Source organism: Coturnix japonica, chromosome 2, assembly GCF_054131305.1.
Source record: "Coturnix japonica strain WE chromosome 2, WE-NBRP24, whole genome shotgun sequence".
NCBI classification, from domain to species: domain Eukaryota; kingdom Metazoa; phylum Chordata; class Aves; order Galliformes; family Phasianidae; genus Coturnix; species Coturnix japonica.
The window spans coordinates 124,054,749-124,077,160 of NC_140664.1; the positions used below are offsets into that span (position 1 = coordinate 124,054,749).

Sequence of the window (22,412 nt, forward strand, 5' to 3'; positions counted from 1 at the left end):
GGTTGGATTAAATGATCTTAGTAGTCACTTCCAACACTAATAATTCTGTAATTACATGATTCTATGTGGGGGATTCCTGGAGACAGAGGAGGGTAGCAGGGCAGAGGCAGTGGCTCAGTGGCTCTTGTGGACATCTCTGGTGCCCTGGGACTGTTTGCCATATTGGCTTCTCTACCACATTTTACATCCTTATTCAGGTACCTCTGGTCTCACTGCTCATTATTTGAAATCTTATTGTGTTCACAGAACTGTGTACTTCTTTGCATATTTTCCAAGGCAGTGAAAGAACAGCAGATACATTACAAGTGTGTGCTTTGGGCAAGCTCTAACAGCCAGCAAGCAGTAGTGAGGCTTGATTAGCTGTAGCTTTATTTCTTTATCAAGTCCCAAGATCAGTTAGAAGATATCAGATCTTCTGTAACTGCTGTATGATACCCTAAAAAGATTACAGAGATGTAGATCCTTGTATTCCAAGAGGATTACATACAATTATTATATCAAAACACTGTAATTATATCTGAGTTTTCACCAGAATCTTTCATCTTTTGGCCTTTTTTGTTTCTGCTGAGCTTCCTACGCAGTACTAGCATGGAAGTTCAGCTCAGCTGGCTGAAAGATCAGATGGATTCATTGCTCTTCATTGCTCTTACTGGGTCTCTGCTGTTTGTAGTTACAGTGCCAGCCTGCTTCAGAGGCAGCCATCCATCCAGTCTGTGACTCTGCCTGTGTTCTCGTACTTCCTGAAAGATAAGCTGTATAGTGAACACTTATTTTGTAAATTCTTATCCTGCATGCTAGTTCCCCATAATTAAGTATTTAAAGTTTTGGATAATTTAAAATACAGTAGTGAACATGCCATGGAAATATACATGAGGTATGATTTAATAAGATTTCTTTGCCATCTGTCTGATTTATCTGATTTTGTAGTCACCATGCTTCAAGGGTTGGATTTTGCTGAATTCTCCTACCCTGCTTTCTGTGTCTGCCATTACAGGTCTGTGCAGTTTATGGCTCCATAAATGTTGCTTGTCCTCTACCCACTTCATGGGCTGGTTTTCTGACAAAGTTCTGCCTAATTATGTGCTTGGTCATTAAGTAGCATTAAGCCTGGTGCTCACTGCCAATGATAAAAGTGCTTTTTATCATGTATATACTCATATCTCCCAGTAACTTGAATTGCCCCTGTTGCTGTGTTTGAAGGTTTTCTATAATCTGTTTAAAATTCAGAATTACATCTGTAGTACAATGTTTACATGAGTTGAGCATGAGAAAGAGTATGAAATCTTTCATAAAGGGTATTTGTATACATGGTGGATTTCATTAATCATAGAATTGCTTGCATTAGTTTTACATTTGTGCATCCTCACTTTCTGGAGTGGAAATAGTATGGATTTATACCATATGAAAAGGAGGACTGGGCTTCATATCTGAGCAGAATGGAATGAGGACTGCTGAAAGGGATGCTTTTTAGTTCAGGGGGATGTGTCAGACCATATGTTAGGTGCTGAAGAATTGCCCTGGGGACAGGCAAGGAAACATGACATTGCTGAGGTTGTCTCCATTTGTGCATTGACAGGACATGCTGGGCACAGCTGAGATTGTGTCTGGTTGCTTGTGGTTATGGCATTATCTCCTTACTGCTTAAGTACACACCTGTTCGTATGTGTAGATAGTGTGCAATGGCATGACTCTGTTGGCATCTGGGGGTTCAACTGAAAGAGAAAAATAGAAGAGTGAAAAGCAAAATAAGCTTGATTCATACTATCAGAGTATTTTTCTTAAAGAAACAGTGGTAATTTCCTTCTCAGCAAAACTGTGAAGTTAAAGATCTTTTGAGGCTGATTTTGTTGCTTTTCTTTGCATTCTGTTTTATTTTTTTTAGTTACAGCTTTCTTGAAGATGAGAGTTGTTATGTGCCTTCTATCATCCTGTTAATGGATACATGGAGATAAGTTATTAATCACTGCAAGGTGTTACGAAGCTCTAATGGTGTGATTTGGTAGTACTCATGAAATATGCCAGTGTAAATGCAATACAAGAACTGCTCCAAAAGTATTGTCTCCTTTTCCATTATGTTGGCCCATGACAGCAAGGGCGGATGTTGGTGGTATGGCAGTACAGGTGGAACCTTTCTGACAGAATTCTGTTACGTTTTGTTGCCATGTGGCAGCAGAGGGGCAGGAGTGGCACGCAGATGAAGCAAAGGGGTGGCATTGAAATTGTTTCCACATGGAGGAATTACCTATTCACATTCACAGATGCTTGTTGAATGTTTATGGAGGCCAAACAGTGAATGTGAGCACGGTGAGGCGGATGGTGTGTTTCAGCTGTGGAGACAGTAATGTGAAAGACAAGCCATGTTCTGGGCAGCTATGCACAGCTGTCACACTGTGAAATGAAGAGCATCTCCATCAGCTCATCTGTGCAAATCAGCAGATTATGACCAGGGAACTGTGTATGGAACTGAATATCAGCTTCAGTGTGTTGGAAATCATGATGGCCGTGCTGGAATATCACAAATTTTGTGCCAAGTGGGTCCCACAAATGCTCACACGGAAACAGAAAGAATATCATTTGCAAGTTTGTCAGGAACTATTGAGCCAATGAAAGGCTGGGGTTGGAGCTTGATGAACACTGAGGTCCCTTCCAACCCAAGCCATTCTGTGATTCTTTGACACCGAAGGTGGTGGTTTGCAGGATCATATCCTTACTGGCGATGAGGTGTGGTGTCATCACTATAAGCTGGAGTGAAAACAGCAGTCCATGGAGAGGCAACATGTGAATTCTCCGCTGAAGGAAAAGTTCAAGATGCAGCTCTCAGCGGTCAAAGTGACGTGCACTGTCTTTTGGGATAGGAAAGAAGTGATCATTCTAGATTTCCTGAAATACGGACAAGCATCAACTCACCACTACATTACAGTGCTGTCTAACTGAACACAAACTTCCAGAGTCAGGCCAGACAACAAGACATCCTTTCTCTTACAACACAGTAACGCCTGGTCCAACACCAGTCTGAAGACAGTGGAGCACATTGCCAATCCTGGCTGGACTGTCCTATCACACCTGCTTTATAGTCTGCATTTGTTGCCTTCTGACTTCCTTCTGTTCAGACCAATGACAGATGAACTGTGTGAACAACGTTTTCCTAGTAACCACGACGTCTTCATAGCAGCTGTGAAACAGTGGGTCACCTCCATGGGTGCAGATTTTTACGTGTGCATTGTGCATTCTCATGTTCATTGCTGGCAAAAATGCACAGCTAATGGTCATGAGTATGCTGAAAAATAGCATTTTGTAGTGGAGAATTGTTCCATCAAATAATGTTGTGCTTTATGTATCTGTTGTAGTATCCATGGAAATAAATAGGAGTCATTACTTTTAGAGCAACCTATGTACTTCAGCAGTGATGGCTTCCAAGCCATTTTGGAAAGCTGAATGAAGAAAGACTGAGTAATCAAATTCTTTGTGTTTGCAAGTCACTTGTCACCTCTGTAAGCTCTCAGACACAAGACCCTGTATTTACAACCTGCAGACTAGTGCTGACCATGTCAGAGGCACTTCAAATCATACTTTAGTTTACTGAGAACAAATGTTGTTAATTTTAACTCCAGCAGAAATTCAATGCTCTTGAACAACTTTATTGCAGGACATTAAATAATACCTAATATTTTAATATTAACATTTCAGAAGTGGAGGATTTAGTTTTCTCATGAGATATTCCTGGTTTGTTATAGTTGGTGAGTAACTAGACAGCTTAGCAACAACAAGCTTCTATAGCCAGCTAATGAAAATCTAGTAAAAGTTCAAATTCTTCATACCTACAAGGTCACACAGGGAGTATTATGTGATACATGCCATTACTGAAACAAGCTCACCTCCTCTCACTTAAAAAAGAAATACTGAAGGAACCAGATGTGAACAAATATACAATATCTCGGCTTTACAGAAAGAAGGAAAAACTTTTCTAGATCTTGACAGTGTCTTCAAATGAAGGGTTGAAGTTAATTTCAATACAGGTGGTTTTTAATGTACCATCATCTGGACTTTAGTGACAGGGAAAAGTAAACCATATGCATTTTATGGTATCTTGTGCCTGCTGCAGTTTAAAAGCCTTTAAAAAGTTTGTATTTATGTGCTTGTTTTGGGACGGGGAGTTTGCTTTGCTTTAAATTTCTGCTTGTACAGTGTCTGTTCTAGTTATGATACTGAACTTGCTTCAGAGACTGGAAAATTGTTCTTGCAAAGTAGCCATAGCATGTGGTTGAGGGAGTTTCACTGAATGGAGCAAACAGTACTGAGTGTATTTCTTCATGCCAACACTCCTTCATCTGTAGTCAGCAAAACTTGCTCAGGACATTGTATTTCTTATTCAGTTGTGTTTTCATTATGCAGATCTTACAGTGATAGTGTCGGTGGAAGTGCACAGAAGAAACTGTCTCTGTCTTCTACTGAAAGTCTGTCTTTTCAGTTACTGTGTTTAGCAATTTAGTAATGTGATTGCCCAATAAAATCATAGTTAGTTTGAGATGATACAACAAACGCAAGATAATTGTATATGACTTCAGATAGAAATTTTGGGTAGCTAATGTGGTCATGCAGCAAGGCCTGTGCCTTTTGTGCATGTTGTAGCAGCATATTTTGAGACTGATATCTTGTGACTGTACTGCAGAATTTCTTTTCAAGGTATTTTTCTTAGTGGACGGGTCAACATAAGAATAGTGTTTAATTTTTTTCTCTATTATAACTTTAACTGCAGATAGCTTAAATGACACTGACATGCTGTTGTGCTACTACTGTCCTCTTCATACTTTCATACACTGAAGGTTTAAATGGAAATTTAAGAAAGAACAATGAATATCTTTCTGATCTTACATGTTCAGTATGTGAACTTAGACATGCCTATGCTGCAGTGGTTGTTTGAGCATCAGGGAATGGCATTACTGTACATCTCTTCAGCATGTCTTGCCCTGAGGGCCTTGTTAGCAATGAAATTTGCAATGTGGATGTACAATGATAAAATCTTGAGCAGAATACCCAAGGACAGTGTTTTCTTCTATAACCTACACGAGAATGACCTTCAGCATACCAGTATTTGAAGAAGTTTGGACTTCTTCCTTCTTTTCCTTTCCCCCCCCCAAAAAAAAATATTCTGGTTCCAGTAGACAAATAATACAATACTCTGTTTTGCAGACTAGAAGCCCGAAGCCATCGCAGAGCCCACAGCCCAATTTGGGAGACCAGACAGAGCATCTATCTGAAGCATCCGCTGATTCCTTAGAGGCCATGTCTGAGGGTGATTCCCCAACTCCCTTCTCAAGGGGCAGCCGCACGCGGGCGAGCCTTCCTGTGGTGCGGTCGACAAACCAAACCAAGGAGAGATCACTGGGTAAGCCCTGCTTCAGTCACTCTGCTCTCTACTCCGAGCTCATACTTTCCTTTCTATATTTCAATTAGGCTTATAAAATATAAAGACTTTGGTAGAAGATTATTTTTTGGAAATAAGCTCAGTTTTGGGTACTGGCTAACCTAGGGGAATGGTGAGATTATTTTTGTATGTGGATGTGAACTCTGTACAAGCCCATGCCCACGTTTCCTGACAGGAGATATTGGCTTTGTCTCTATCATCTCTTCCAAGCTAGACCTAGTCTGAAGCAACCTAGAAATATCATTGCCTGGCAGATTTATTTCTCAGAGGAAAGATTTGGTATTTGAACAAGGGAATGTGAATAGATACACTGATGGAAATGCCGTTTTCTTCAGGGCAGTGCCCTTCCACCTGGGTGGTGACATGACTGACACAGAGATAGAGGTGTGCACCTCCACTTGCTGCCTTTTTCTTTGTTATTTCGGTATCTGAGCGCTGAACAGAAATCCACTTTGAGCTGAAGCTGCTGTGCTAACAAAGTCTGGGAGACTTATGAGCTAATGGATGGAACAAGTACTGCCTGTTTTTTTTGAGGGAAGACACCAGTTAAGAGGGAAGACACCACCAGAGGGCAGTTAAGCTGTTGTGTGCAGGTTGCTGAGGAAGGTATGTTTCTGCTCAGAGGCAATAAACAGAAATGCTGTTTTGCTTTAAAAATCTCCTCTTCCAACAAAGGGTGACATAAAGCGAAGGCTGGGCTGTGAATCATTTATAAGCTTGTAAGCTAATCATTGTACCTTACCTATTCCTCATCAAGCTAAGACAATTTCTGTCAAGTGTCATGATATCTGAAAAACAAAATAAGTGGAAAAAAAATAGGACAGTGTGTTGGGTTGGAGGGCAGAGCAGTAGGGTGGTGTTAAAGACAGGGCTCTGCTCAGTGGTGCCCATTGGACCACTGACATGTTTAATACTCTGACCTGCATACTACTTCATGGTTTAGAGATGTTTTGAAAAGCGAGCATGCAGTGCATGTCTGATAGATGAGCAGGGAATTCCATCTCTGTCTATGAGTCATGGCTGTCTGGGGAGTCCTCTGTGTGACTTGTTTCACCCCAAAGATTTCTGTGTTTGCCTCACTGTGATGGGAGGTGGGTCAGGACTTGGCAGGTCTTTGTGTGACGTGGGGTAGAGCCACTCCAAGTGGGTTTCAGCAGGCAGTCAGCATCATCCATCAGCACTGGGATCTCCTGCATATACATGTGCCCTCCCTAGGCCATGTGGGAAACCTCAGTTCTGAGATTCTGCATGAGGTGCAATCCAACAGCTTTTCATTGACATCAGAAGGGATGGCCTTCTGTGCACTGGTACTTTGTGCAGCATTTTCTCCCCAGAAGCTGACCTGGAAAACCAGTTTTTATTGTCAGTATGCAAAACTGGCATTAGTCTTTGTAAAATGACGATATACTTACATGCTCATCACTACAAATAAGCCTGGTAATAGGAACGTAACCATGACTCCTCCTGGTGCCATATTTTGTCTCCAGCACAGCAGGGACCTTAGGCAGCTAGCCAAGGCAAAAGAGTGCAGGTGTGCTCCTTCCTCTGACTGCTCTCCCAGCCTCAAGCTATCTTCAGCTTAGGGATTTCCTGGTTATGGTTCCTGTCTATGTAATAACCCTCTAGAGATGTCTCCTCCAGGTACTTGTTTAGTCTCCCTTTGAACTCATGCAAATTTTTTGCATCCACAACACCACAGCTGTGACTTTGGTGGCATGTTTTGTTGGTTTACTGCCCAACCATTGCTTTTCTTCTGCTTTGTTTTGTATTTGCTTATCTTGTCTTCATCTTTGTCCTTGTGCTGGAAGTAACAGCAAATATTAGAACCCTGTCTGTTCCCTCAGGCCATCTCTCAGTTTGCAGGCTTTTCTCATGTCCCTCAGGACATCTGTTCTCTAGACTGGGAAGTGCTGCTATAATCACACGTTCCTTACCCTTTGAATTTATTCTGGTTGGATAGTATCTTCTTGTTGAGATGTGAGGACCAGAGCTGCAGAAGCCCACTATTATGCAATCCATTCTTAAATACCATTTTTTACCATCTGTTGCATATACTGAATTGTGTTGCCTCCCAATGGAAGACTGTCAGATGAGGATGTACCATTTTATTTAACAGGAGTGACTTCAGACCACACAAGGCATCCCAGCTCAGCCCATCATTCCTGCACTAAGCCAGTCCATGCTCTTGTTTATCCCAGCACATGCAGGCAAAATGCAGACAGAAAAAAAAAATGTATAGGAAGGAATGTGATATGAAACATTTGACTGGGATGGGGGGAGGGTGGTTAGGTTTGAAACTGGAGCAAAATAAGACTTCTCCCCCTTGTGCTGGAGGAGGGGTCACAGCTGTAAGTGTGCCTGATGGGATCGTCACACAGCCAAATAGGAGATAAAACATTGTCACCACCCACAGTATGTCATTTCCAAGTTGCTCCAGGGGCCTATTAATAGCAAGCAATTTGTTTGAAAAGATAATCTAACAATGATTTTAAAATAGTTCAATTTTAGGTGGTTATTCTTCAGTGCATTTCTTTTACAACAACACCTTTTTCAGTCTTTTCTGCCAGTGTGCGCTAGCGCTGCTGTGAGCAGCGTTTTGAAGTGCTCCTGTTGGGCTTCATTGCAGAGTGTGACCCTGATAGGGTTGCTTTGACTTCCAGAAGTACAGGGGCAGTGTTTGTTTTTAAAAAAACAGGAAACTGTTTATAATCTTAATTTTAAAAGCACTCTGAAAATAATTCTCTTTACCTGATTACAAACAGCTCCGTGTAATCACCTCCTTTTCTGACTCTGTTAATTTTTTAATTTAATCTAATTTAAATACAAATTATGTTTTGATCATCAGCCAACATTTTTATTGTGGAAAATGACCAAGTTAAGTGAGTTTTTATTAATTTTGCATGCAATATCTCAATGCTGTTATTTTTAAAAACAGATGATCTCTTTGGAATTCTAATTCTTCTGCAGCTTCCCATCTGACTGACTGCATTTGAGTCAGTTTGTTTTAAAACTGTGGTCTGAATTAACGTGGAGCCAAAAAGGAATAGTGGCAGTGCGTTTTGGCTGCCCCTAGCATTGTGGTTCTGTCAGTCAGGACTGATCAAACAGGACATGGTGCTCTGATACATGAACCTGTTGCACACCATGAGGAGCTGACCCAGAAATCATTATTCTAGTTCTGGGTCTGTGTAAAATTTCAGCCTCAGCTTTTGAAAGGAAGGTCTTTCTTGGCTAAGAGGTCCTTCAGAAATTGGCACTTCTCTCATCGATCTGCAGCCTGGAGACAGAGTGTGGCATTAGAATAAATTAATTCACTGCGCAAGAGAAAATTAGATGCATTTTCAAATGTCTGTTTGAAAGCTGGGATTTCTTCCAGCACGATAACTGTGGGAAAAAAATTATCTAGCGAAACTGTCAGAGTGAGAATCAGCTGAAACCTGGACAGCACTCAAAAGCTTTCAACAGACCTCACTCGCAGTTCGCCTGAAGGAAGCAGAGCCCAGCGAGCGCCCAGCGAGGCCACCACAGCAGCAAGTGTGTACAACGAGGGCTGGCAAATATTTCTGCTTGTAGTCTCTCTCATGTAACACGTTTTTGCACAGGATGGGCCTGGTGTTTTGTAGGGGTGAGTGCTGGCATACTCTGTGATAACAGAGATTGACATGATCACTGAAGCTCCACAGGGCAGGGTGCGATTACCAACCTCTGGCAGAGGAGGAAGGGGGAATATAGTATTAGCAGCGATTTCCATAAGAACACAGACATTTGGGTTTGAGAACTGAGGGAAGGAGATGGAGCTCAGTTGCTTGTGGGCAGTGGGTTGACAGGCTGCAGCAGGCATGGTGGCTGAGGAGCACAGTATGAGTGGGCTCCCCACTGCAACTCTGTACCTAAAATCAGGTGGCCTAAAAAGGCCTCTGCAGAAATGTCTGATCTTGCCAACATTTGCATTTTCTTTGCCTTCAGAGGGATTACAGCAGCAGTGAATTTGCATAAATGCTTAAGGATTGGCATGAGGAAAGTCTTAAACAGTCATGGAATATTCTGAATTTTGTTAGCCCCCTCAGCCCCTAATATCAGAAGGCACAGATTATAGAGTCCATTAATTTTGCTTCTGCCTTCTATGGAAATGCTGATTATAATGTTAACACCTGGATCTTTTGCAGCAGTTCTTGCAGAAGTTCCTCGAAGCCCATGAGTTTCAGGGCCATAGTTCATAGAATCATAGAATGGCTTTGGTTTGAACGTGCCTCAAAGATAATCTAGTTCCACCCCTTGCTGTAGGCATGGTTGCCAGCCACTAGATCAGGTTGTCCAGGGCTACATCCAGCCTGGCCTTGAACACCTCCAGGGATGGAGCATCCATAGTATCTGTGGGCAGACTGTTTTAGCACCTTACTGCCCTCTCAGTAAAAAAAACTTCACCCTGACACCTCATGTAAATCTTCCCTCCTTTAGTTTAAAACCATTCCTCTGTGTCTTATTACTGTCTGTGCATGTAAATCGTTGATTTCCCTCCTTTAATCTCCCTTTAAATATTGGGAGTCCCTCCTCTGGACCCTCTCCAAAAGCTCCACATCTTTCCTATGCTGGAGTCCCCAGCCTGGATGCAGTATTCCAGATGGGGCCTCATGAGCGCAGAGTAGAGGGGGACTGTTACCCCCCTCACCCTGCTTGCCACCCCTCTTTTGATGCAGCCCAGGATGCTGTTGGCCTTCTGGGATATAAGTGCACGCTCAGTTACCATTTTACTTTTGCAGAAGGAGAAGCAGCTTGGTTGCTGCCACCCAATGGTGGAAATAACTGTGTATATGGAATGTACTGCACGTATGGAATGCACTGTAAAACTTACTTGCACAGAAAAATATAGATAGTAAAGAAGTAGACTTATATTGACGGTAATTAATTGTTATTTACCATTTATGAGCTAGAAATTAAAGCAGACATGTTAAATCAGGCAGAAAATTTGTGAGCCAGCATAGATTTTATAAGAGAAGTCTGTATTTGTTAGCAGTGGAACTGCCCCTTTGGATTCCTTAGAGCAGGACTGAAGCCTAATGAAGTCAGCAGGAGCTCCAGCTTAGTTCATGGGAGAAAAGCTCCCTTGGAATAGCATTTCAAGTTAAGACTGAGGATAGCTTTAATGTATTCAGTCATCTTAAAGAAATTTTCCCTATCTTGTCTTTTTACAGTGTATGCAAAGCAGCCAACATGCAAAAGGGTCATGTAAATATTTGCTGTCATGGTCAGATACATTAAAGTAAGCTGGCAGGTCTGTAAGAAAAACAGCCTGAAACAACTAGTTCCAATTACAGAATTGAAACACAGATCCTAGGAAATGAAAATACTGTAAGGTAGCAGCAGTTACCTTAGTTTGCCATCCAACTTTCTTTAGACTTCAGTTTCTTTCACATTTCTCCAAATTATAGCTGAAGTTTTTGGACTTGGAAAGAAAATAAAAACCACCCCTTACATGAAATACTTTTCAGCAAGAGACCAAAGGAAGGTAAACAATCATACTGACATATAGTAGTGCTGAGGGTTATTTCTGTTCCATTTATTGCCCCTACATGATTTGTGAAAGACAGCTATATGGAAGAGTGAAATGTGGGCCTCCCCAGGCATGCTCTTGTGCACTCACATTTATTCTTTACTTACCACAGTCTTCCCATAATAAAAGAAGATCTTGTGTGTACCTTAAAAAAAACCACAACATTTCCAAGAAGCAAGATCTTCTTTAGTACATACTGCCTCAGCAGAAGCACCTTCTGTCTGACGCTAAAAAGCTGACTGACAATGTATTTTAGATGCTGCGTCATGCAGGAGCTGAATTTGACCCCATTGCAGTAGGGTATATCAGTGTGATTCCAAAGGACTCATTGCAGTGACACTGGAGTAGAAGATATGCAGTGTGTGAAGTAAACCCATTATCTGTGCTAGCTTGTATCTGTCATTACTCTGTCTGTTAAATGTTTTCTGAATTAAATCTTTATTATTTATTTTTGCCACTGCAGTAATTCTAAAGGACTTTCAACAAAAAATGTGGCCTGTGTTGGGTAATATGCATAGTGAGAAAATGCCCCTGTAGGACTCTGCAACATAAATAAACCAAATGAAAAGTGGTGAACATAAAAGGGGAGGCAAAGCAACTAGGATCCAAATTGATAAAATATATAAAACCATATGAAGGTGGCAATGGGTTCCCTGTTTTCTGCAATTCATACCTGCACTGAAGGTGCAAGTTCCTCAGCCTATTCTACCACTTTGTCAGATTCAGCAGCAGCAATTTGCCTTCTCAGCATTTGGTGTCTTCTGGAAAAGGGATTTGGCAGTTAGAGTAGCTTGTATGGGCCAGACTACCCTACAAGGAAAGGTAGGCATCAAATCTGGTATAGGAGCTATTGCTTGGACAAATTTAATTGAAGTTTCACTTTAAGTAAAATTTATAAATCTAATCCATTTCCATAAGGGCATGCTTAAAGGCAAAGAAACAGGCAAAAAAAGGCAGTGCAGTTCCATGTGTTGTAAGAAGTTCAAGAATTTGGCCAAGCAGAGAAGTTTAGTCCCTCACCCTCAGCACAGTGCATTTAGGAACCATTGTCAGTGCTGACAGCAAGTCCCTGAATGAGAACAGCTCTAGGATTTAGTCATTGCTCCCACTACTGTTTATATTTTTAGGTAGTGATTCTAATGCATAGTTGCTATATAGAGCTGGGCCTGCATTCAGGTTTCTGTTCTGAAAGGGAAGTACTGTCGTCTCTTTGCTGTCATGTAAGGCTGTCTCTTGATCTGTTTTTTCTCATATGTATTTTTCGCTATAAATTACCTTGAGTTAAACAGACTAAGAGGATTACTGCTGCACCAGGGTCTGATCGATAGCCTGCTGATTAGGGTACTCTCTTGGGATAGTGGAGTCAGTGATCTGAACAACTTTCAAACTGGAAGTCCATCTGGATTGATTTTTAAATGCTCAAATGTTTCATAAAAGAACTCCTGGTACCATTGCTTCTACCCAGCTAGCAGGAACCTCATGATGCTCAGCAAAGGGAAATGCAAATGCAACAAAACATGGGGAGGGAGCAGATTTGGGAGCAGCTTTGCAGAGAGGACTTGGGTCTAGCAGTTTAATGGCTATAGGTCAACAGTGAAAACTACATGAATGGCTACATGAACAGAAACTTAGACATCAGGAGTGATTATTCCCTTCTTGTTGGCATTTGTGAGATTGTGCGTGGACTATTACCTCCAGTTTTGGCTCCATTAGTATGAAAGAGATAACAACAAATGGACGTGAACCCAGTAAACTGACCTCCTGGCAGTGTCCGCCTTAACTACGCTAAGTTTGCCAGTCCAATATCCTAACTATAGATGTGGATTTCTGGTGTGATGTGGGAACCAGGTGTACTCTTATGTGCTGGTTGCTCAGCCCCTAAACTTGCTACTGACAGTGGAGAACTCTTTGGAGTATGGCCTGTGAATGTGGAGTAATTAAATGGTCAGATTCTGCCCTTGAACACATAATTTCTACATGCTTTAGTTCTAAAACACAGGCTTTATAAGCAGCAGTTGCCACTCAAATAATGTGTTTTTGATATAGGTGGAAGGGAATGCAAGCGGGTACCATCTGGCTTTCTCTTTGTGCTTGTTCAAGGGAGAGAGCAACACTGTCCATGGCAGAGGCATTGAAACTAGATGATCTTTAAGGTCCTTTTCAACCCAGGTCGTTCCGTGATTCTATGATTGCAGGAAGCTTAATGTTTTCTTGTCTTTCTTTTTTTTTGTATGTGTGTGTATTGCCTCTTTAAAAGTGAAAAGGAAAAGCATCACTGCATAAAACTCTTGCTTATGGTGTTCCATAAATGCTTAACATGTCTGCGTAGCCCTTGGCAGACGCATCCTTTGAAGCTGTACTAGCTTGCTACCTCTGGCTGGGAGCCGGCTGGCCAAAGCTCACGGCTTCTGCAGGGGCCAGGGGCTCAGCTTCTGGTCAACAAAAGCAGCACAGCTGCTACATTCTAATAGGAAAGTCCTGCGCCTGTTTGTGCATATTGCTCTAGTTTTCCCACACTAAACTGGTGAACTGGAGTCTGTCAGTACTGCATGGCAGAGCCTGTGGATCCTCTTAAAAATAGCTCTGGGACACATGGACTTCCTTGTTCATCTCACTGAGTGGTTCAGTCATTAGTTTCTTCATGTTCAGTCATTAAGTATTACAGGTTTTCTGTGTTCCTTCAAGTTTACTGGCATCTTTTTATAAGTTAGGAATATGAAAAAGTCATTTTGCTGGTCAGCGGAGCTATTCTGGCAAGAGTTGGGGTTTAGATGCAATTATTAGCCAAAGTCATCCCATTAGATCACTGTTTTCTACCTGGCAAAATGGGCTAAACCAGAATGTTTCCCTAAACTCTCTAGATTACTATAATAAGTGTCTACGCTTGACAGACTGCTGCCATAGGTGTATGATGGTGTCTTTTGCCAATAGGTAACTTCACATTTTTTTCCTGCAATCAGATAGAACAAATACAAGTTTTCCCTTGATAAAGAATGTTGTCCATTGACTTTTGGAAATTTTTAGATTTTAATTCTTAGCCAGCTAAATGTGCTTATTTGCAGTAAAGTGCTTTTATTTGAGTGACACTTAAAAATCTTCATTTCTCTCACCACTTTGAAATTATCTGTAACTATTACATTTTCCATGTGTTTTTTTTTTCCCACTAGGTAGTAAGTATACTGCAGAATTACAGCAAGTTACAGGAGATAGCAACCAAGAACGAAATTGCAGTGAGAAGTACTACTGGACTGAATTCAATGGTTCCTGTTTTTATTAAAATATCAACTTAATGCCTTGAGCAAAACTCTAGAGGCTATTTGGGAATAAAATTATATCAAATAAGTAATTTCTTTTATTTCAGGAAAAGATGTACTTTCTGATTTTCTTAGTACTTGAAGACAGCTAAGAATATTTATAGACATATTATGAACATGGAAGACAGATTTTTCAGCACGGAGTAACTAATGGAAACTAATATGAGAGCTTCAGGCTAGAAATACCACAGGGGTCATGGCAATGACCTCAGACTAGTTGAAAATGTATGTGGTGAAATAAGAGAGATGAGTCTTGTGGAAAGAAAGAACTGCTATTGAGGAGGTTCTTCCGCAGTGCTTAGAAGTGTTACTGTAATACATCTGTAGCTGCATAACTTTTGCAGAATTTGTCGCTAAGGATGCCAACTTTGTGTTATCTTTTTTTTATCTGATACTGATGGAAGAACAATATGGGCCCATGCCACTTTAGTTTTATATTTTATAATTGTGTCAAAGATAAACCAAGGGAAAACTGGATGATGACCTTGGCACTGTAGTTTAAGAAGTTGTTAACCTGATTTTGAGGAAATGCTTAACAGACTTTATTGTGATCTTCTCTGGATAGCCCTGAAATGTTCCAACAGAAATAGTCATCATCAAGATTTTAGAAGTTATCCTTAGAGTCTAAAATTGATACAGGTCTGAACAAAAACAAACATGGGTTTGTTTTCTCATTTCTGCTCTTGGCATTGCTGCTGACCTCAGTGTGAGAGAAAGTGCAGACAAAGCCAGTGACTCAATGGCTGTATGGTGGAAGATCAAGTTAAACCAGCATGTAAAGACAAAGGCTGTCCATTGTCTCCAAAAGATATGGTTAATTGATGGTTAGGTAAAAATGAATCTAATGACAACTGTACCAAACCTTAACTCAACACTATGTTATTTAGTTTAGTTTTGAAAACATAACTCAGCTTGATTTCTGGCAGTTCTTACTGTATTTCCTCACTGTGTGCTCTATATTTCTTCTCCTTAAGATACAGCTCTCTTTGCTAATTTATCTAATTAACTGTTCACTCAACCTAGAGGTCTTCCATACGTATTTCTTGTATCTTAGTTATATCTAGCTTTATGCCTTCGATTTAAAGACATTCCAGAGCTGCCAGTGCATCCAGCTTTTGATTGCTTTATTCCAACCAACTTTACTAATTATTTGAAAATTTCAAATTGGACTCAAAATTTCCGGAGGTTAAACAGAGTGGCTGCACCAAAAGATAATAAACAGTGCCTTGTTCATGCCACTGATTTCTGTATCTGTGGGAAAGTTTAAATGTACGAGCATACAACACCAAACTTCAGCCAAATACATCGATACATCTCTTCAGGTGGGAGCCTATGGAATAAGATGTTACTAGATGTCAGATTTTCAGTACAGAAATTTGCAGGATATCTTACCTGGACGATGAGTTTCTTGTGGCTTCACAGGAAAGAAACCAATTGGCAAGAATGCAAGCTTTGAATGTATTTTCTTTAGCAACACTGAGAAGTTACTTAACTGCTTTGCCTTGGTTTTCTTTACTTGATTGTGACCACAGCAGTATTTTACCATTTAAAATTTACTGTGTGAGAGAATTAATTGGTATTTGTAAAGGTCATAGAAGATGATTGAATCATGTTTGTAAACTTATTCTTGATCTATTGTATTGAAGGTATTGAACTTTACTGCTGAATGCTCCAAATTTTTCTCTCTAAAATAATGTTTGTAGACATAATTCCTGCTCTGTTAATAAAGGCCAGTTAGTAGTTAAAGCTCTTCTAAGCATCCTCAAACTGGCTTTCAACTGCCCGGTACTGAGGTCGTTGCTAGCAATAAAACCATGGTAGCATGCTGTTTAGTCAGGATGAGGTCAGCACTGTGGATTAGATGATGGTGCTGAGAGATGTGAACTGGGTGGCGTTATGCTGCTTGTATAGCGTTAGTCTTTGCCATAAGGAATAAGCCTTTACCACTTGTAACTAAGGAGCTCCTTGCCCTGTAGACCTCCTGGACCACATGAGTTCAGGTATGGTTCAGCATTATGTAAGCTTCTTCAGTGGCCAAGTAGATTCCACTACCCTTACTACAGCACCAGCAGCCGTATCTGAGCCCAGCTCCCTGCTATGGCTATGCTGTGGATCTGGGAGCCATAGCTGTAGCATGGGCAGTCCCCAGAACTGGGCTAGCTGAACTGAAGGCTCGGAGGAGCTGATCTGGGCACTCTCTTCACCCAGCTCTGGTGTAATTACCTTGTCCGTGTGGCATGGCCTACGTAAAGCAGGTTAACATTGCACCTCACAGTACACTGTGCTTTGCATATCGATGAGCCCTGAGGGAAAAGACTATTTTGCACATCCTTCCTTCAGGAGGAGGGAAGGGAGGAGAAGAAAGTGGTTTGGTTTTGAAAGAACTCTGTATGCAGGAAAGGAAAGGGTGATCATGTGGTGTGTAGCATGATCATCAGAAGATCTGGATTATATGCTTGTGAGCTTTACTTTGAAAATGGCCTTTCACCTCTTGGGTGTTTAATTTCCCCTTCTATAAAACATCCTTTTCTGTTGACAGGAATTTTGTGAAGCAATTTGTAAAGAGGTTGAAGTTTCTAAGGCCTAGCTTATGCATAGTTTTTACTGTAGCCCATGTTTCATGCTGTAGCCCATTTCCCACAGGGCAAAGAACAATCGGAAATTGCAGAGGTGTTTCTGAACCTAAGTTATTTCAGCACAAAGAAGGAGGAAGCCTACCACTCCAGTTTGCCCTATAGATGTAGAAAAGCCCAGGGCTGGCGGCATCTGGGAGCGCCCTGAGGTGGTAGTGCTGCATTGACTGACCTGGGCTTTGCAGAGTTACACGGCGCAGTTCCTCATGCATGCTGTTGTTACCTGTCTTCTTAGAGTAGCAGGGCATGTGATAGTCCAGTTTGGTTTGTGTTGTTTAAAACTCAGCATAATCTTTGTGTGTCAGGTAAATCCATTGTGACAGAAGCCTAAGTTCAAGAGGAATTGCACAGTATTCAAAGACGTTAACATCTCTTTTATTTAGCATTCTTTCCAGTACCTTTGCTGGCCTGTGCCATAACAGAACTGATGCCTGAGTTATATTCTATTTCTTCTTGCTTTAATTCTCCAAGGGAGTAATATTTTAGCTGAAAGTAAAACACACCTCAAAGTGTGGCAGCTTCTATGAAGTTGTCCGTGGGGATATTGCCAGAGTTCAAAGTTTCAGCCCGGCAATGTGTGTGAGAAAACTAATGACAATTACTTAAAATAATACATTTTGAAGTCTCTTTATCCCGTTGTGCTGAAACTGGGTTTGTAGGACTGAGCAGTTGGTTTTGTCAAATAGGAAATGTGCTAAAGCATCGCTATGTCATGAAACATATTGGACACCTCAAGAGGGAAGGCAGTAGATAATTTAAAGAACTTCTGATTTAAGAGAGAGTAAGGAAAGGAGAATTTATGATGCCTTTGAGAGTGTATTTTACCCCTACAATAATGCTGATTTGTAATTCTCTAACATAAGTTCTCTGATTTGTATGTTAAAGCTCTCTATTGTAAGTCATGATCTTTTCGGATAGCGTGCACATTTGCTTTGAAAATCAAAGACAACTGTAATGTTGTTTTGGATCAATATTTTGTGGGAGTATTTGAGGACAGGCAGATTCAAGACTTTTCTGGAATAATTCATGCTTGTGAATGAGAAAGATTTTCAGCTCTACCATTTCTGCTGTGTAATGTTTTCAGTAGCTCAATATTCAAGAGGCATTTATTGGCCTAGTATGCAAAAATGGCATTTTCTGCATTCTGTGCAAACACTCAAACTAGGCAGAAAAGAGTCACACACACTTGCATTTTTATTCAAAATACACTTTTTTTTGCTTTTTAATCCAAGAAAGTTTCCAGTAACTAAACAGTGAAGCTTCTTCGTGTTCTGCCTAAGTCAAAAGCTATAATCACAAATGAATAGGTTTATGTTCTTGGGGCAATGAATTGAATACAGTCGTTGAAAACATGTGGTATTAAAATATAGTTAGTTTCTGAATTCTGTAAAATGTTTCACAGCAGTAAATATTTGAATAAGCACTAAAAAGTCATTTTTAGCTTAGAAGACTATAGAGATATGAATGACGCATCAAATTTAAAATAAATAAATAAATAAAAATAGTTTATATTTGAATTCCAAAAGGATCTGATTGCTGTTTTGATAAAGGAAAAAGAGCTACACTCGATAATTGTAAGAAATTGATTAAAACAACCTTTTCTGTAAAAGAGCTTAATATTACATTATTGAGTAATATCGAGTAGTTTGTTAAGAATTCTTAAAAAATTAATCTTTCTCTCCTAGCTGTGAGCACAATTACTTACCAACTGATTGTAGATATGGGTACGTGTTCATTACTGTACAGCGATTTTGGACAATGTAGTGACAAAAATACTAAAGACTAAGAGGAAGGAAAGCACATCTTAGACTAAAATAAGGTCTTTCCTTCTTACTGTATGCCTTTACATTCTAGGACTCTGGTATTTCATATGGCTTTTGATCACTGGTTGGAGCTCAGGACTGCCAATCCCATTGTTGATGACTTTCAACTGAGAATGAGTAACCACCCAAGTTTAGTGATTTGCTGAGATTTGGTGATAACTGATGGTAACAGCATTTAGGATCTTGAGTTCGTAACCTTCCTGTCTGTGTTCCCAACCATCCTGTTTGTATTCACCATGTCGACAGCATATGGTGCACCTATGCTGCAATTACTGTGGTGAATTCTGTTTATGTAAAGTACCCTGCCTAGTTTTAGTCTACCTGCAGTTTTACTCCTGCTGGGAGTTTCACCTAGGACTTTATACTACATGATGCCAGCATATTGAATTATGAATATAAAATGACTAGTGATAAAACGGATGTCTGTTTTCTGGTGGGGATTTTCTGGAGGGTAAACATGAGGCTAAGACACAAAACTTATTTTTAAGGGAAACTGGGTGGTATAGATTGGTGAAGGTCTTCCTCAACTGCTTAAAAAATAGAAGTACCTTTTGATTTACCATCACCTTCCATTGCAGAGAAGACATACTGCATTTGAAATTTTTCAATAGCCTTCTTGAAGTAAACTTCTGATTTATCTAACTGAAGAACAGTAAAAATAGGCTTCTCAGCAAAGTGTGGTACTCTACTCCAGCTCTGTGTTGAAAAGATGTTCTATTTACTTATATGCAAGGATTGTGAGTTGATTTTTCTGTCTTCTGTATGGGCTTGACCGATGTTCCACATGGATTTGGAAGACCAGATCATTTATGTGCATTTATGAATATTAAATTTCCTACTCTGTTTTGCTTGTAGGTGTTTTATATCTTCAGTATGGAGATGAAACAAAACAGCTGAGGATGCCGAATGAAATCACAAGCACAGACACAATTCGTGCCCTTTTTGTAAGTGCCTTCCCCCAGCAGCTGACAATGAAAATGCTAGAATCACCTAGTGTGGCCATTTACATCAAAGATGAGAGCAGAAACATATACTATGAGCTGTGTGATGTGAGGTGAGTACAAAAGGAATTACAGCTGTTGCGTTTTGGATTTCTTTTGTTGTTGATGATGATGTTTTGTTTTGTTTCATGCAGTGCACTTAAAGATTAAAAAGGTGTGGAGCTGATAAGTATCTAAGAGATAGAGGCTTGACATTTAAAAGCCTGTTCAGTGATATCTGAGTAATATGGGAGGCTTGATCTGGCACTGCCTTGAGCTGTAGATGCAACATCTGTTGCACAAGTCATTGATGAACGGTGTATCTCATTCAAATATACATACAATTCATGCGGGTTCACATATTTAATATTTTATTGCATTTTATCTGAGACATAAATATTTAACATACTGAATGCAAAAACTTACAGAAAATAAAGCTTTTTTTCTAGCAGAGCAAAATCTCCAAGTGAGCCTGGAGTTTCAAAAATGAATGTTACTGGTGTCCTCACAACAGTTTTAATTATTTATTCTTTTACACTGCCAAGGATTTGTAGCACTGGTGACCTCTGCTGCAGCAGCCTCACCACCTTCCTTTTCACGTCAGCATGCAGCAGTTTTCCTTCTCTACTTCTGAGTGCAGTCTTTGGCTAACATCTGGATGGTTCTTACTGTCATCTGTTAGTCCTGATGTCTGTGTTCTTCAAGCAGAAAGATCAGATTCTTAGGGCACATACAAAGTCTCAAATGATGGCACAACAAAACTCTAAGACATACTATAGGCACATCACACTATAGAACTGTATTGTGCTTTTGTGCCATCCTTCTTGCTAGAAGCTATGAGGTAAAAAGAATGGACAGAAGACCCTAAAGGGATGATGAAGGAAGTAGAAAAGACTTTCTTCCAGTCAACCTCTAGTGCAGGAAAATGATGTGAAAGTAAGAAAGTTGCATTGCCCACTAGTGCCTCATTTCTTCTGGAGACTGCTTGACTTGGGTACAAGTTGGGTTTTTTCTAGCATTGCCGCTTCAAATTCCCCCATTACACTTCTTTCTAGTCTTTGAACAGCACTGCACCCCTCTTTTTCTCCTCTGTTTTGTTTTCCTCAGTCTCTTATCAGTCCAGTGTCTTGTCATCAACCAATCTCTTGGATTTCAGTTTCTGTTTGTTTGGGCTTTTTTTAAAACCTTTCTTGCTTATCAGTCTTCCACACCCTATTTTGGCCACTGTTAGTCCAGTTTTAAGCGCAATCTGATTTTTAACATCCTCATTCATCATGTTCTTGAGTTTCTTATACTTGAAGTAGTCTATTCATCATATCTGATCAAATGATTAAATCAAGATAGGTGTTAGAATGTTTCTGTTGCTCAGTACATTATTGCCAACTGTAGTCCGGCCCATCAGCTCTTTCACTTTATCCCTCCATCTTCCCTTGAGTTTCAGGCTAACTCTTTATGACTTCATCTCCTCCCTGCCCCAGTATTGCCATTGTTCACTATCTTAATACTACTCCACTCCACCTTTCTAACCATTGCAGGCGTATGCCAGAATCAAGTGTAGTTCACTCTCTGCTTCCTCTGTTCCTATGCCTGTATTGTAGATAATTTCTAGAGGAAATGCTACATTCCAGCTGACTTCCTCGATAGCCAGACTCCCTCCTTCAGCTGCCACCCTCTTCAGTAAGGAAACTTCAATAATTCTAGCTTACTGGAGTCCAAAGTATGCAGTACTGGTGACATTTTTAACACCTTGTAATAATTTCCACTTTTTCTCCTTTTCTGTTCCTTACTCTTTCACATGATATTTACACAGCGTCTCCCCACAGAGAACAGATAAAAAGTATAATTTTCCTCTTCTTTGCTTGCCTTCTCTTCCTTGCCTTAAACACAAGCATTTCAGTTGACTCCAAGCTTTCCGCTTGACTCATCTGCCTACGTGCCTCACGTCTTTTGCTTTGTCTTATTATTAATGTGTTGCTGTGTTATAGTACCTACTCTTTACACTGCAAACATGTTTCTTTGCCTCCCAACAAAACTCTCTGCACACAAAGTAAATTTCCACTGTCCACCCCATCACCTTTTTCTCCTGCAGTAAGCAATCATTATAACTGCTGCTGGAGTTTTACTTGTACCAGTTCAGTCAATCCTAGACTAATTTCCACCCTCTCTGGGGTTTATTCTTCTAATTCCAACCTGTCTTTTGTTCCCAGCTCTTCCATTACAATCGTTCAGGTCACCAACTGGCTTGCTTTTGTGAACATTGCACCCTTATTCTCTCAGATATCTGATGTATACTTTCATTGTTTTCTTCTTGGAACCCTGATCACCCTTTATTTCAAGGAGTCTTCTTCCCCAGTTTCTTACTGTTTCTCTCCTCTCTTCTTCCTGTTATCATTTGATGGATCATTTTTTCAATCACTGATATTCTGTTGTGTTTTTTTCTATGCAAAATTATACATGCCAGTGAAACTAGCTCAACTGGCAATGTCATCTCTGTGAACATCAACTGGATGACACGAAACCTGCCTCTTTTCCCCAGTGAAAATCTTGATCTTTTCTTTTAACACAGTCTCAAGCACCATTAGTTTCAACTCGGATTATGTTCTTCATTAAACCATTCCACTCCCTCTTCTTTTATTTCTGTATTATTTTTTCTTATTTAATCCCTGGAGATAAAGCACTGCTTGCT

General features: G+C 40.3%; 1 protein-coding gene across 36 annotated transcripts in view; it reads left to right on the plus strand.

Moving 5' to 3' along the window:
• KIAA1217 (KIAA1217 ortholog) overlaps positions 1–22,412 on the plus strand; it is a 325,153-nt gene that overhangs the window by 232,344 nt on the left and 70,397 nt on the right. For all 36 annotated transcript variants that reach the window (XM_015853276.3, XM_085538721.1, XM_085538733.1 and 33 more), the window contains 2 exons: positions 5,191–5,386; positions 19,602–19,800. In XM_015853276.3, coding sequence (XP_015708762.2) covers positions 5,191–5,386; positions 19,602–19,800 — 395 coding nt within the window. The remainder of the gene's footprint in view (positions 1–5,190; positions 5,387–19,601; positions 19,801–22,412) is intronic.